Consider the following 14904-nt stretch of genomic DNA (forward strand, 5'->3'; position numbering starts at 1 on the left):
GAACGTCCCGATGGCCAGTCCGCCACTGTGCGTACCCTTCCAAAAGAAAAACTCTCCTTTTTGTTTTGGTACCAGCAATGAATGTCTGTCTCTGTAAAGGGTTAAATGCAATACAAAAATCATCATCAATCAATTTGAACATTTTTATCCAATGATTCTTAGAGGTGGAAGCAGCAGTTAATTGATCACATACTCACACGATCATACACTTATCATTAAGGACAGAAAGCAGCAGCGGAAAGTATTTAGTGCAGATCAAATCAACAATGTGTCACAGGCGGCACATTGTACAAGGCTAACAATGAAGGCATGTTGTGTGGAGTAAGGTATATATATACAATGATCATTTTAGGGTAAATACCTCCTTTAAAGTGCATAAAGCAAGCGGCGAGACAGGTATGGTTTCTCCTGACCTGCCTTCAACAGCCTCTCTCCTATCTTAAGTATTTAATATATGTGTTAGATATTTAGTGTACCAGCTTAAAAACATTTATAAGATACATTCATTCTATAATCCATTTGCAAAGCCACAACACATCAGTCAGAAAACAGATCTCTAGACCAATCACAGGCCTCGTTGTCATCAAGGGAGTCACAGTTAGATCGATCCAGACTCCCCTCATCAGTCTCACACCTTCTCTGTGATGTCAGATTTTGATCCAACAGAGTCCTTTTACAGTTCACCTTTTCTCCCTGCTGCCCCAAACCACCACTGCTGCTGTTCTCAGTCTGCAGTCTCCTCCTGAGCTTCACACTCAGCTGTGTTTCAGCAGCGGGACTCGGAGGAACAATCACTTCATTGTCCGACACATCACAATTACTATGATGCTGCTGAGCCAGTAGATGTTCTTTATGCTTTTCTGGTTTCCAAAACCTCCTTTTTGGGGTGAATCTGCTGCTCTGTCTGCTGGATGTCGTACTCCACTCCACGTTTTCTTTCGTGGACGTTCTGTCACACTGCAACAGCCGCTTAGACCGGTTTGATTTACACAGAGGAGAGGTGGTACTGGCTCTCTTTGTACTGCCCTTATCAGACTGATTTGGGTGAACAGCAAAAGGATCTTGACTGTCAGGACTGAATTCAGCTAATGACCCGGTCACAGCTGCTTTTACGATGGGGGTGGACTGACAGGGAGGGATGAAGTCAAACTCTATGGTGCCTGGAATTAAACTGTCTCTGTTATTGCACTTTTTAGTTTCAAGTGTATCTTTGTCTGGTGTTAAATGTGCATCCTTGTCACTGCTTAGGTGCTGTTGGTTTGGTTTGGATAGCAGTGGGCACGCTCCTGAAGTAGTACTTTTAGTTTCTGCACGTGTGTTGATCTGGTTTGTGTTATTTATAAGAGAACTGCCGAACAGGTCTGCCGAACAATTGTAGGAGTCCTCTTCAAGCTGCTCTTCTTCATTTTCAAAAGATAGAAGACTAGCTTTCAGATAACACTCAGGGGAACAAATGCTTCTGACTTGAATCTCGTTTGAATATCCAACAGGACTCTTATGTACCCGGTCAGATAAATCAACTCCACTCGGCGCAGGTGTATTTGTAATATCCAGAACCGCCTGTGAGTTCCTTTGACGAACAGAAGGTGACTCGTGTGATACGTTCTCGATCGGTGAACGGACTTCCAGGTTGCTTCTTTCTGTTTCTTTCAGATTCTGCACGTTTAAATGTGGCTTTGCTTCACTAACAATGTCCCAATCTTTGTTTTCCTTGTTTAAAAACTCCGTAAGACTCTCAGACAAAGGAAAATCCTCCCAAGCCAAGGAGCTGGACAGAAATGATTTGGTGAGATCTCCGGTAGAAATCTCCGTAGTCTTGGATCTGTTCAGGCCAGGGGGGGGAGGACTGAACCAAGTGTCTTTGACGGGGGTGTTTCCAACAGCTTTCTCAATGGATGAACAGGGGGATTTGGCGAATGATGGACTTTTGGAAGGAGTGCGCTCGCGACCTCTCTCCTCTGTGACTCTTCGGTTCCCCCAGCTGCCTCTCGGAGCAGGATGTGGTGTTGTGTTGTTGTATGTGTGTCGGCTGTTCTCCTCTCTGCCCTCCTGAGTGCTGCAGCTCTCCTCCTGCTCTGCTGATGAAGTAATTAGTCCTAGGGATTGTTGCCATGGAGGGGTTGGAGAAAGGGTGCTGTCTGGGTTCTGTGAACTAGGATGAAAACAATAGCAACTGTCAAGAAATGTCTTAAAAGTGAACAATGTATTCAGTCACACCACTTGACACTGAAAAATCTCTACTTTTGAATAAATAAATAACAAGATATAGACCAAGCCCCGAGGAAGTGCGCCGGACTCTGATGAAAATATTCGTTGTGTCCAAACGGCGGTACTAAAATGTCCGTATCAGTCCGTGACGTCACCCGGTCCAGAAATACTTTTTCCCATTGACTAACTTGGGGGAAAGAGACGTCTGTAAATCAGTGGATACTTTTTTTTAAACTAAATAAACTACCCAGTATGAACTATTGTATAGCCCGTATTATAATCATTAGGTCCTTAAAGTTGTAAAATGCACTAAAAGCCGAATCTAGATTTATTTTCTCTCTCCATTCATTCTAGTGAGCTGAGAGTGGGAGCTCGGGGGGCGGGGCTTAAGGGGTGCATGCTCTGTGAGCGCACATACAGGTTCTTCTGCTCTGACAGCCAGGCATGATGGGTAATCTGTGACGTTTCGCTCTCTCAAAAGTCGGGCCATTTTGTCCTCATGCGCCAATGAGCAGCTCTCATAGGAAAGAAGGAGACCCCGCCTCCCACGCTGTATCCAGTTCTTATTATACATCCATGGTATAGACAGATAAAGATTGTTCCAAATAATAAACATGGTGTACGTACAGACACATTGACCCCTCCATGATGAGACAGCCCTGCCGACTCCTGTTTTAACATATCTTTTTAATATTACTCAGACATTCTTACAAAACATGTTGGATTTTCCATTTCAGATAAATCCATCTCACTTATTTCTAATTATTTGGTATTAGTGTCTGGTCGCTACAGAATCAGAAACTGACAATTATCAGATAGATACTTTAGTTATCAGTTGCTTCTTAATGTCCTTACCTTTGAGAGGACTGGGATAAAAGACCTGAGACATTTAGTGTTGTGTTATTGAAGCTGCTTGGAAAATGTTCAGGGATCAGCAGCAGGGTCTGGGGTCCGGGGGCTTTGCTGGGATCAGAGGATCCCCGCTCATATTCTGCAGCTCTCTGAAGAAGGGTCCGATAATAACTGACCACAGAGCAGCCTGAGAGGCCCGCAGCGTTGGGGAGAATCATCTGACTGGCAATAAAGTGAGCGTTACTGCTGGAGCCATTCGCAGCAGGCTCTCCCAACCAGGGTCCACTTCCTGATTCCTGAAGGACACAAGAACAGGAACCGCTGAGATCAAAAAGACTACATACAAATGAAATTCAATAAAACACACAATTTGGACATGTTGTTCAAAATCCTAATTGCAATTGTACCTTAATACCAAAGATGAAATGCCTCCCAATGAAGCAGTCCTGCACAGCCTTCTCCAGAAACGTGGATCTGTTTGATGCTCCATCCAAACTCTGCACCAACCTACAACAATACATTACATATCATTTATCATACAGAAACAAAAGAAATCCACACTGCTTTTCACTGAACAGTTAAAGAGTTCAGTGAAAAGTAACTTAACCCTGGTCACATGAATCTAATCCTCTGATGAACACAGGGTTCCCAACGCTGTTTTAGAGCCGTTATAAAACAATGTAATGTAATGTTACATTACACCTGACAGAAAAACGTTCACTAATGTCGTACCAACTAAGATTAGTGCAAAAAAATTATGCTTATAAGATAGTATCTGACGAGTAATACTTAAAACAAATTGTGTGTTTTTATGCTATATATAATACAGTCATGTATAAAGTAAGTACATAAATTGGCAGGCGAAACTGAAAGACTACAAACAAGTGTCAAATTCAATCCTACAAAAAAAGATGTTGATACTCAGAGCGGCTGTATAGAGAGGCGAAGTCCGTCCCTTTTCGGGGACCTCCATGGGACCTTATTTCGGAAAAAGTATGTATTGAAGTCAATGGGGAGAGAAAGATTATCTTTGGATCCCGTTTGAATTGTGCCACGAATCACACATATGATGTTTGTCAATTTAAAAGATAATTTTGCAAGTCAAAAAAATAAAAATGTGTCGTAAAACTGTGAAGTAACACTTTTTTTTGTGTGAAACCGCTCAATGAACTACATCTCCCGTCTCGCACCACACACCAAGACGGCCGTCACGTTGGCACATTTCACTTCTTTCTTTCAGAATGAGGCGAAAAGTATTAAAAGAGGTGAAAATCACTCCAAGTCTGGGCATGTTGAGAGCTGTACATACACACAAGGGGAGTTAGTCGGTTCCGTAAGAGCCAGCATGCGGGATCGGGATTCTGGGATTTGTAGTCTTTCTAGTTGCGTATTTTTCATAGTCTTATATTTCAACAGTTTTACGACAAACTGTGACTTTTTGACATGGAAATTATTTTTTAAGATTGACAAACATCATATGTGTAATTCGTGGCACAATTCAAACGGGATCGAAATATACGTTTTCTCTCTCCATTGACTTCAATACATAATTTTTCCGAAATAAGGTCCCATGGGTCGGAAGTAGATAGGCGGGACTTAGCCTCTCTATAGAGTGCCACAGTGACGCGTCCTAAAACCCGGAAGTAAACTCCTTCCGGTTCCTTCGACAAAAACCAATGCAATTTCTCCATAGGATTTTGGAAAATAGCTCGAAATAAGGTCTGTGGTTGACACACATTTAAGAGACAGATCACGTTTTGTTCAGCTGGATAATATCCACATGTTTACATGAAAATTATAAAAGTAGGGTAAACATGTGGATATTATCCGGCTGAACAAAACGTGATCTGTCTCTTCAATGTGTGTCAACCACAGACCTTATTTCGAGCTATTTTCCAAAATCCTATGGAGAAATTGCATTGGTTTTTGTCGAAGGAACCGGAAGTGGTAAAATGCTAACTTACTTCCGGGTTTTAGGATGCGTCACTGTGGCACTCTATTCATTGGGAATATAACCGCCACACTTAGTATGTATACAACACTGATGGAAATTTATATTGCTGAAATGTGTTGCTTGACAGATATTTTGTCCGTTCTCACCTCTGTAAACCACTCGCATGAATACCAAAGAATTGGTTCAAGCAGCCTCCAAATACTGTTATTCCAAATATGCAGGTGTCCCGGGCGACTCTCATAGAGAGACGGTATCTGTACTCCACCTGCTCCCTCAGACAGCTGCAACCACACTTAGAGCATCTGCATCTGAGCGGACAGAAGAGGAGACACTCAATGTGAGAGAGATAACAAGTGAACTGAGCATTGTAGAAATACATGTGTGTTTTGCCTTTGAGCTAACTTAGATACAGTAGATGTCAGGAAAGTAACTACAGATATTAAATAAATATAGTGGAGTAAAAGTACACTATTTACCTTTGAATTGTAGTGGGGTAGAAGTACAAAGTGGCAAGAAATGTAAATAAATGAATCAAGTAAAGTACACATCTCTCAAAAAGCACATTACTTGAGTAAATGTACTTAGTTACCACTGATTTTACTTAAGTATGACTTCCACTACTTCTTCCACTTCTGCATTTCACCTCTCGGCTATTTAAGTGATCTCGGTCTAGAGTTGTTAGCCGCAGTAATGTTTAAAAATACAATCCATTGGACCCATCATTTCTCCTTCACAGAGGAAATAAGTGTTGTTTTATGTTTGTTTGTGCTTTTACCTCGTCGTGTCCTCCTGTTGAACATCAATCCTCGAGAAGCAGCCTTTACAGCTCGGATAAAACACACATGCATCTGTCAGAGACAACACAGCACAATCCACCAGAGCCCGTCTAACAGACATGAATTGACTGAAGCTACTCTGCAGCTAACATGCTAACCTGAGGCTAACTAACACTTCTTACAACACGGATGTGTTATATTTACTTGATTATAACGGAAGAAACTTTCATTAAACAACACTTATTAATTAAAATAGAAAAAACGCAAAAATAGTCACTTTCTGACTGTAAACGTCTCTTAAACTAAATAAAAACATTGCCCTCCCTTTTTGCCCCAACTTGTCCTTCTACTTGTTTTGAATCCTGGCGGTTAGAGAGCTGCTGGGAGTAGCAGTGCTGCCCCCTAGCGGAGAGGAGGTGAACAACTGAATTATTAAATGCTATAATGAAATATAATATTACAATTGTATTTCTGGATCTTTTAGTTACTATTTTACTGTAGTTGTATGTCCTTATAGAGGACACTTTTTTGCTACACATCCCACAATACCATTTTTCACTTTTGACAGATTTGACAGATTAATTCAGTAATGTAAAAAGCAAAAATAAACACCTTTCTGTTCACTGATTTAAGAAAAGAAATCAAATGAGACGAAGGTACACATTTCTTGGTTTCTGTTTTCTTTTTTGTATTTAGGTAAAACACTAAAGATTTGCATTTACTCAATGATTAACTACTTTTGCACTACCGCTAGACGGCGGCAACACTTGTTCCTCTGAATGCACCAACACACATTTAAACCGTAGAAGAAGGCAGACACAAAGATGGTGTATTTTGTAATGCGCATCACTCCGCAGTAAGAAAAATAGGATCAGTTCAACATACACAAACATTCTGCAAAGTCGACGTTATAACCTGATCTCTGAACCATATATATTCAATAATAATATTCCATATATGATTCACTTTTTTTTCAACTCATCCCTTTTAAACTGGATTAACAATGTAAGTTGAACGATTTTAACACAGGGCACATAGCTGGCTTCAACACAAATGCTATTGTAAGATGTAGCCTACATCACAAACCAGTCTTAAAATGGTGGGACAGAAAACAAGTAGGTTTGTGTCCATTCAAACTTAAAAAGGCATAATAATTCACCTAAAAGCTGAGCCTACAAATGTACAAACAGGCGACAGAAAACGCTATCTTTGTGGTATCCGTAAAAATGTGCAGAGTGAACTGTCCCTATTATTTTAACATATCTTTGTGTTAGCTAAACAGCATGACCTGCCTTCTTGTCCCAATGACAGACATTAGGGTTTAAGGTGTTGAAAATATGCTTTTCAGTGCTGTCTTTTCTTTAAATTACAGTTAAAGGAACTGAAAAGGACTAACCAGCGTCACTATATGTAAGTATGTGTCGATTGCTCTCTCACCCTTTATTGTTTTTCTAACTTTAGCCATGCTAACTGTGACAGAACTGCTAACACTGACAGCAGTTCCCTGTTACTGGGTTTAATGTACTGGTGGTTATTAATCATATTTTAAGTAGTACTTGTTAGACATTTGTACATGCATGTATATGTTATTCAAATAGTGACTAGAAATCCCTTATTGTAACGCATACCCGGCTTAAAGACTCTATACACTACAGGATCCAATTTGTGATCAATAACACTATCTAATTATATGATGCTCCTGATTTTGGCATTATTTTACATTTTAACAGACAACAGCACCTATAACTTAGCAAGAACACAGCACATTTGACTTGGCAACAATTTAAAAAAAGGGGAGCAAACAAAAACAGATGCCTCTTTCTGTCATATACTTTATAGATAAATACATCTATGTTTGTCTGCTTTGACTTGTTTACAAATATAATATCTCCCTCTCTTTCTTCCAGAAGTCTGTAAAGATGCCAGCCGGTGTGTCTTGGTCTCGGTACCTGAGTATGCTTGGTGCCAGTATGCTGTCCATGTTTGCAGGAGCACAGCTCGTCCATCAGTACTACCTGCCTGATCTGGTAAAGAAAGAGAAGATTCATAGAGATTACAAATATATAGACGTTATTTGTATTGCACCTTTCATACAAGAAATGCAGCTGAAAGTGGTTTACAATGAAGACATGATATGCACTGAATGCCTCACATGACATAGAATGAACACAAAACAAGGATATGACAACAAATACATTTTAACCCATAAGAACCCGGACCCATTTCTACTTTTGGGAAAATTAAGGGGAACATAATTTAGACTAAATAGACCACCTAGAACACATTTCTGACAAGAACCCCCCCCCCTAGTGTCAAATATCTGAAATGTGACATGTATGTCACATTGGGCTTTAATGGTAAAATAACTCTTATATATAACTTCATTAATGAGGATGATTTTTTGGTTTAAATTAGTTTGAACATTCTTTGAATTGAAGAATAAGAACATATCAACTCAATATAATTGAATCAGCTAAATTAACTGAGCAGATCATAATCATATTTCTAATTGTGCATATATGTCACTTTGGGTTTACTGTGAAAGTTTAGGGTTAAAGTCCCGATGTGACACCAGTGTCACAGCGATGTTTGTCTCATTTGTTTCATATCAATTTGATCAAGAAATGTTTCCACAACAGGTTAAATGTAATAAAGGACATGTTATCAGGGTGTCCACGGGGTCTTAAAAAGTATTAAAAGTTGATAAATCAATTTAGCGAAAATGAAGGCTATTAAAAAGTATTAAACGGCATTTTCCAAGGTATTACATTGTGTAGCTTGTTTTCAATAAGTATATAAATTGTCCAAAGAGGTTGTATTCTACAGTCTGCCTGAATGTAATCATTGCGTAGGTGTGTAGTGTGATTCTGTGTAGTTTATTTATGGCATCCCGTTGGATTTGACGTCATCTGAACAGGACATCGCACGCTCACTGCTTGATAGCGCGTGAAGGTCCGTTTACTCCGGTTGTTAAACAACATCGTTATGGAGAAATGCAAGTCTGCGTCCAAATGGTTGGAAGATAAGGAGGAAGGACAATCAATACTGTATATAGTAAATGTGAGGTAAAGTGTGTCGCCAATGTAACCGGTTAGAACTCCAAGTGGCGATGAGGTCTTAAAATGTATGGAAAGGGTCTTAAAAGGTCTTAAAAGGTATTACATTTGACTTCAGGATTCCTGCATATACCCTGGTTATGTAAGCATTTGAATTCTTAAATGGCTTGAATTTTACCTTTTAGCAACAAAAAAAAAGCTTTTGAAATGTAGCTAGTTCGGTCACATGTGTTAGTCTGGCACATGGACATCTTGGACATGTTGTCATGGGAACACAAAATCACATGACCTGGACCAGGACCCACCAGACTGTTCAGTGTGTGTCACTTAGGGACTTCATGAGATAAAAACAAGGCTAAAGCTGTATAAGGAACTTTCCAGAACATTTAAAGGTCATGTGACACCCGTGTCCCGGTGGGTCCTTATGGGTTAAATAAGATGACTAAAGAAATACCACCTACTTCATAATAAAATAACAATGAAAATAGAATACATCAAATGTGTGACATAGTACGCAAAGTATTTCACAGTGTCCAGTTTTTTTCATTCATTCACTGTTTTTCATCTACTGTGGTAAAGTCAATACTAAAGATTTACTGTTGTGATGATGTGTTAAAACACCCTATCTAATGTTGGTGGTGGAGCTGCAGAACATACATTAATTTGCCGTCAAATGATTAATAGTTAAACAGTTTTGCATGGGAGGAAAACACACAACACCACCCAACCAAACAGCCCCACTCCTTCAGTGTATGTTTGACATTACTTACTGTTTTATTTGTATTTTTCAGAGTATACCAGAGACCCCACCAAAGCCCGGGGAGCTTATAACGGAGCTGCAGGGCTACAAACTCAGACAAGAAGCTGCTGCTGCTGCGATAGAGGAGTTTAAAGCACAACACAAAGTGGACTGATCTGGAATTACACTTCCTCTGTGTGACGGACGCTCAATCAGCAGATTATTTCCAATCTTTGAAGTTGCCACTCTCCTGGGAGTAAAGTCATGTCTGGGTCATCTGCAAATGGATATTTTCTGTGCAAACAAAAGGGGAATAACATGCCAAACTGTTGGCGCCTGGCTCCATGGGATAAGGATCCTCTCTGGAATAAGATGGTTTGGTTTGTACAACTATTGTTAATTTATCATTATTGAATGTCTTAGTACTTTCAAACCAAGTGATGAAATGTGTAAGAGAACGCTTCATGAACACACTGTAACTGTAAGTTATTCTGTTCTACTCAAAAGTCAATCTTTTGGTTTGTTTTTCCCTAAATATACAACATTTTTATAATAAAAAATATCATTCTAAACCTTTGTCATTGCTTTGGGGTAAAAATGAGTGACACCTTTGAGAAACATGAAAATATGTTTCAGGTTATTTATTTGTACCGTAGGTAGATTTTGTTTGCAGAGAAAAAGACAAGGGATCCATCCTGACACACTCTAAAAACAAACACAAACAACAGACACATCTCTAATAAAAGGACTAGTAGTACAGCGGATAAGCACAACAATTGTGCATTTTATGAGAAAAGCATGACATTTCTAACATAGTTAGAGCATACCATAAGGTTTATTTTCAGATGTGGAGGGAAGTCAGATTTGACCCGTGAGGACCGTGAGAGGTCAAATCCAAGATGGCCGCCAGTCTCTCGGGTCAAATGTTCAAACGCGCTTAATTTTAGAACCAAACATTGTAGAAAAACATTTAAGGGGTCATATCCAACTAAATTAGGGATGCCCAATCATTTGATGATACTTTTGAGATCGCCAGAATTCAAGAAAATGCATTTAGGTGAAGATAAAGGTAGAAATTGACCAAAAATAAGCTGTCAATCAGTTGAAATTTGCTGTGTGTGTGTGTGTGTGTGTGTGTGTGTGTGTGTGTGTGTGTGTGTGTGTGTGTGTGTGTGTGTGTGTGTGTGTGTGTGTGTGTGTGTGTGTGTGTGTGTGTGTGTGTGTGTGTGTGTGTGTGGGGTCACCCAGCGCTAGCATTAATACAGAGACTGAAGGAATATGGCTTTACTTGGCACAGTCTGCATGCTGAAGCAAACATTTGTTTTTGTCTTCAAATACATACTTACATGATTGTGACGAGCATAATATTTGCTCCCCGCCCAACTCTCTAAGTGCTTGAACTCCGTGACAGGAGGATGAAGTATGTATAAATGGATGGAACTATCAACAAAACAACAGCGTTTTATTCCCCAATGTCATATTTAATAGAAAGATAATGATGCACCACTTATTGGAGAAAGAAGAATGGGGAACAGAAAGGTTTAGAGAGGGACAACATGCTGAAACCTTGCAACTTCAGTGCCAGAGAAAAAAGGTACTGTGAGTACACTTGTGGTTATTGTCCTCATGTTGCACATAGAAAATTCAATTAAGATGTTTACCGCATGTGGGCAAAAATCCATCAATCTTTCAATTTTCTAAAACTTGTTATATCCTTAGAGTCATTTAAAATGAGTTTTTTTCTCCATACCATGGAGTCTAAATGGGTAAACCTTTGTATTTGTAATTGTACAGCCATGCTAGGACAAACAAATCCCCGTTGCCAATGTTCTCTCTGCACTCTCTGTCACACACACAACATACATAACCCTTTCTTTGCATGACCTCTAAATGTCCATGTGAGCCGCTAAAGAACAGAAAAAAAGCTGCGCTACCTTGGCTTTATAGGTGGACAGGCAGGGAATCGAACCCCAACCCTCTATAAGTGGAAAGGGACAGCGGTGAACCTTATAGTTGAGTGCAGCCCTTTGTTAACAGCGAGGGTTAAGAGAGCTGTTTGTGCTCTGGAACTGTTTTCCATCTCCCTCTTTGGTTTACATTATTATTATTATTTTTCTATTAAATATGACATTGGGGAATAAAACGCTGTTTTGTTGATAGTTCCATCCATTTATACATACTTCATCCTCCTGTCACGGAGTTCAAGCACTTAGACTTAGAGAGTTGGGCGGGGAACAAATATGATGCTAGTCACAATCATGTTAGTATGTATTTGAAGACAAAAACAAATGTTTTCATCAGCATGCAGACTGTGCCAAGTAAAGCCATATTCCTCCAGTCTCTGTAGTAATGCTAGTGCTGGGTGACCATAAATCCACTGGAATATACCACACACACACACACACACACACACACACACACACACACACACACACACACACACACACACACACACACACACACAGCAAATTTCAACTGATTGACAGTTTATTTTTGGTCAATTTCTACCTTTATCTTCAACTAAATTCATTTTCTTTAATTCTGGCGATCTCAAAGGTATCACCAAATGATTGGGCATCCCTAATTTAGTTGGATATGACACCTTAAATGTTTTTCTACAATGTTTGGTTCCAAAATGAAGCGTGTTTGAACATTTGACCCGAGAGACTGGTGGCCATCTTGGATGGTGGCCACCTCTCACGGTCCTCACAGGTCAAATCTGACTTCCCTCCACATCTGAAAATAAACCTTATGGTATGCTCTAACTATGTTAGAAATGTCATGCTTTTCTCATAAAATGCACAATTGTTATAATATGAGAGCTTATCCGCTGTACTATAGTAAAAAGTACAAGTATACCCTGCTCAACCAAATCTCAAAATATTTCAAAAACATTTTAAGAAGGAAAACACTAGTACAAACATGGACATTCAAAATTCATTTTTGTTTTTTTTAACTGCAATTATAACCGGCGTCAGGAAAGATTGCAAATAATATACTCTGTAAAACTTTTGTTAGAAATCAAATTTACAATCCATATTAAATTGTAATTATTTTGTGTCTTTTTTTGCCCCAATGTCCTGGAGTGATACAGGCAACTTGATAACAAAAAATACACTTAATATAACTGTTAAAATAAATATGTTATGTCAAGGTAATATTGGAAATAATGTCCCTCACATGTAATACGACCTTATCATTTAAAAATACCGAATTCATAGAAAACAATGGTCAGGAATCGAGCAAACTTTCCACGTTATTAATGAATATATAACTTGTTTAATCTTGTTCCATTTCAACGACAGGAGAAACTTCGTACGAATTTAAATTCATTAAAGATTGTTAGTTCATCACAAACTCCTTATTACATTTGAATATGCGTAAAAAAAATGTGCGCACGTCCCTCAACCATTAGACGTTGGCGTATCATAGCAACAGGTCAAAACAAAAGTGGGAAAGATGGCGACGCAGAGAGAGGAAGACGCCGCGGAATATCTAAAAAAACACAATATTATCGAGCTGTTGGACAACCTGAGCTGCATGCTCTTCTTCCACAGACCCGGTTAGAGCTTATAGAGAACAAAACATTTACACCCTGTGCTTAAAAACGCTATGTTTTGGCAAAGCTAGCTAGCTAACTTGATTTTAAATATGCTAGTTTTTGGTTCACTTTTAAGTCACTCATTTTAGCTTAGTAACCATATCTGTGCATGATTAGAATTTCTCTTTCTGGCTTGTCTGTGTGTCGGTGCAAATAATAAATATAGGGTTAATACACTGAATTAAAAACACATAATAACCAATAAACATAGCACATTCCGGGTGATTTGTAAAAGGACACAATTACACAAGATGTCCTTTACAAATTGTATTTAATTTAATATAGGGTTGCATTGTCATTTCTTTTACTATATATTGTACAGTTGTATGTTACTCTGACTATTAGTATTTTTGTTTGTTGCAAACTTTCACTAAAATGTAGCTTTACAATGAGAAAAGCAATTTATTTTCCATATTAACTACAAAACATATTCTTTGTGATTGAATGTTTTCCTCAGAGAAGCCCAGAGAGTTTCTGATCGAGCAGCTGGAGCAGCTGAAGTTTTCTCAGCAGACCGGAATGAAAGGACCAAATGTGTTCAACAACGCCAACCTGGACGCAGTGTTTGGGATCCTGGACCCCACTAATCAGAAACACATTACTTTTACCCAATACAAGCAGGGTAAGCACAGGAAGGGGACACTATGAGGTATATTTTGTGCACAGATATTGACAATGCACACACTTTTAATGTGAACTCATGTTATTTACATTGGCTGCTAGTCTAAGCCGGTAAACCGAGAAAACCAATTCAATGCATTTCGCTTATAGGTCTTCAATCATTCTTTCTTTATTAGAACCAATAAGTACTGTTTTTAATACTTTTAATGCCTATTTATGTGTATATTTTAACTTCTTTAAGAAAAATGCAACATGACACCATGAATTGAAATAAATACTCAGAGATGTTTCCTCCACAGCTCTGATGACACTGGGCATTAAAGACATTAATGAATGTCCTGACGGTGCAAATGAAGACAGGATATCCCACGAAACCTTCAAAACCGAAGCGTAAGAGCAGCTTATATAATATAAACAGCAGAGCGATGACTATATTTACCAACATTTTAAAATCCCCCATATTATAAATGTCACTGTTTTATTGTTTTGTTGTTACAGGATGCAAGGCCTACAGAGATGCTCAGCAACATATGAACAACTGTGAACATTTTTGTGATTTTCCACTCACCGGATGTGTCATTTATTCCACAATATACTGCTGATATGAATTTTGGATGTGTTCATTAACACTTGGCCTTATGTGGAGTTGTGTTTTGTACATTTAGCATATTTCGTATTATTTTTGTTATTAAACTGCTAATATACTGATTTGGGTTGTATTTGTTCAAGTATTCATCAGCTTTTAAACACTAAAGTCAACAGTTATATATTCTTGTGGAGTTTCTCCTAAATGGTTGGTTTTACTCTGATATTGCAATAATAAAATACATCTTTCCTAGTGTTTTAAAATCAAACCACTGATCAGATGACAAAGTCTTCTACCCAGAATTACTTAATATATAAAATAATAACAAAGAAATACATTTAGATATAACAGTTTCCGGAATACATTTTATTTATTTATTACAATGGCAGCTCAAGCCTTCCATAATAATGTAGTTTAATTTAATGTAATATATATTGAGCATAGTAATAGTACTTGTAGAAAAATGCTAGTAAACTTGTATTTCTACGTGATTTTCTTAACGGTTTGCGGC

The 14904-nt window shown here is 38.6% G+C and overlaps 3 protein-coding genes across 6 annotated transcripts; 2 read left to right on the top strand and 1 right to left on the bottom strand.

Moving 5' to 3' along the window:
• Positions 1-129: 129 nt before the first annotated feature.
• ddias (DNA damage-induced apoptosis suppressor) lies at positions 130-6139 on the bottom strand. Of its 2 annotated transcripts, none has more exons than XM_034149073.1 (5): positions 5790-6139; positions 5161-5322; positions 3468-3567; positions 3064-3356; positions 130-2152 (listed from the first exon to the last, which is right to left on the bottom strand). In XM_034149073.1, the coding sequence occupies exons 1-5, from the start codon at positions 5909-5911 to the stop codon at positions 538-540; spliced, it is 2292 nt and encodes a 763-aa protein (XP_034004964.1). In that variant the 5' UTR covers positions 5912-6139; the 3' UTR covers positions 130-537. The 2 variants fall into 2 exon arrangements, with proteins under 2 accessions (XP_034004964.1, XP_034004965.1); XM_034149074.1 differs by having other exon boundaries at positions 3064-3381; positions 5790-5832.
• A 920-nt stretch (positions 6140-7059) lies between these two features.
• On the top strand, positions 7060-10151 carry cunh12orf73 (chromosome unknown C12orf73 homolog). Of its 3 annotated transcripts, none has more exons than XM_034149194.1 (3): positions 7060-7200; positions 7698-7817; positions 9638-10151. In XM_034149194.1, exons 2-3 carry the CDS (start codon positions 7710-7712, stop codon positions 9758-9760), a joined length of 231 nt encoding a protein of 76 aa, XP_034005085.1. In that variant the 5' UTR covers positions 7060-7200; positions 7698-7709; the 3' UTR covers positions 9761-10151. The 3 variants fall into 3 exon arrangements, with proteins under 3 accessions (XP_034005085.1, XP_034005083.1, XP_034005084.1); XM_034149192.1 differs by having other exon boundaries at positions 7060-7204; positions 9638-9903; XM_034149193.1 differs by having other exon boundaries at positions 7701-7817; positions 9638-9903.
• A 2893-nt stretch (positions 10152-13044) lies between these two features.
• Positions 13045-14464, top strand: si:dkey-42p14.3 (EF-hand calcium-binding domain-containing protein 10). The gene is made up of 4 exons (XM_034149301.1): positions 13045-13147; positions 13644-13808; positions 14107-14197; positions 14306-14464. The coding sequence occupies exons 1-4, from the start codon at positions 13045-13047 to the stop codon at positions 14349-14351; spliced, it is 405 nt and encodes a 134-aa protein (XP_034005192.1). The 3' UTR covers positions 14352-14464.
• Positions 14465-14904: the final 440 nt, after the last annotated feature.

Source organism: Trematomus bernacchii, unplaced genomic scaffold (assembly GCF_902827165.1).
Source record: "Trematomus bernacchii unplaced genomic scaffold, fTreBer1.1, whole genome shotgun sequence".
NCBI lineage: Eukaryota > Metazoa > Chordata > Actinopteri > Perciformes > Nototheniidae > Trematomus > Trematomus bernacchii.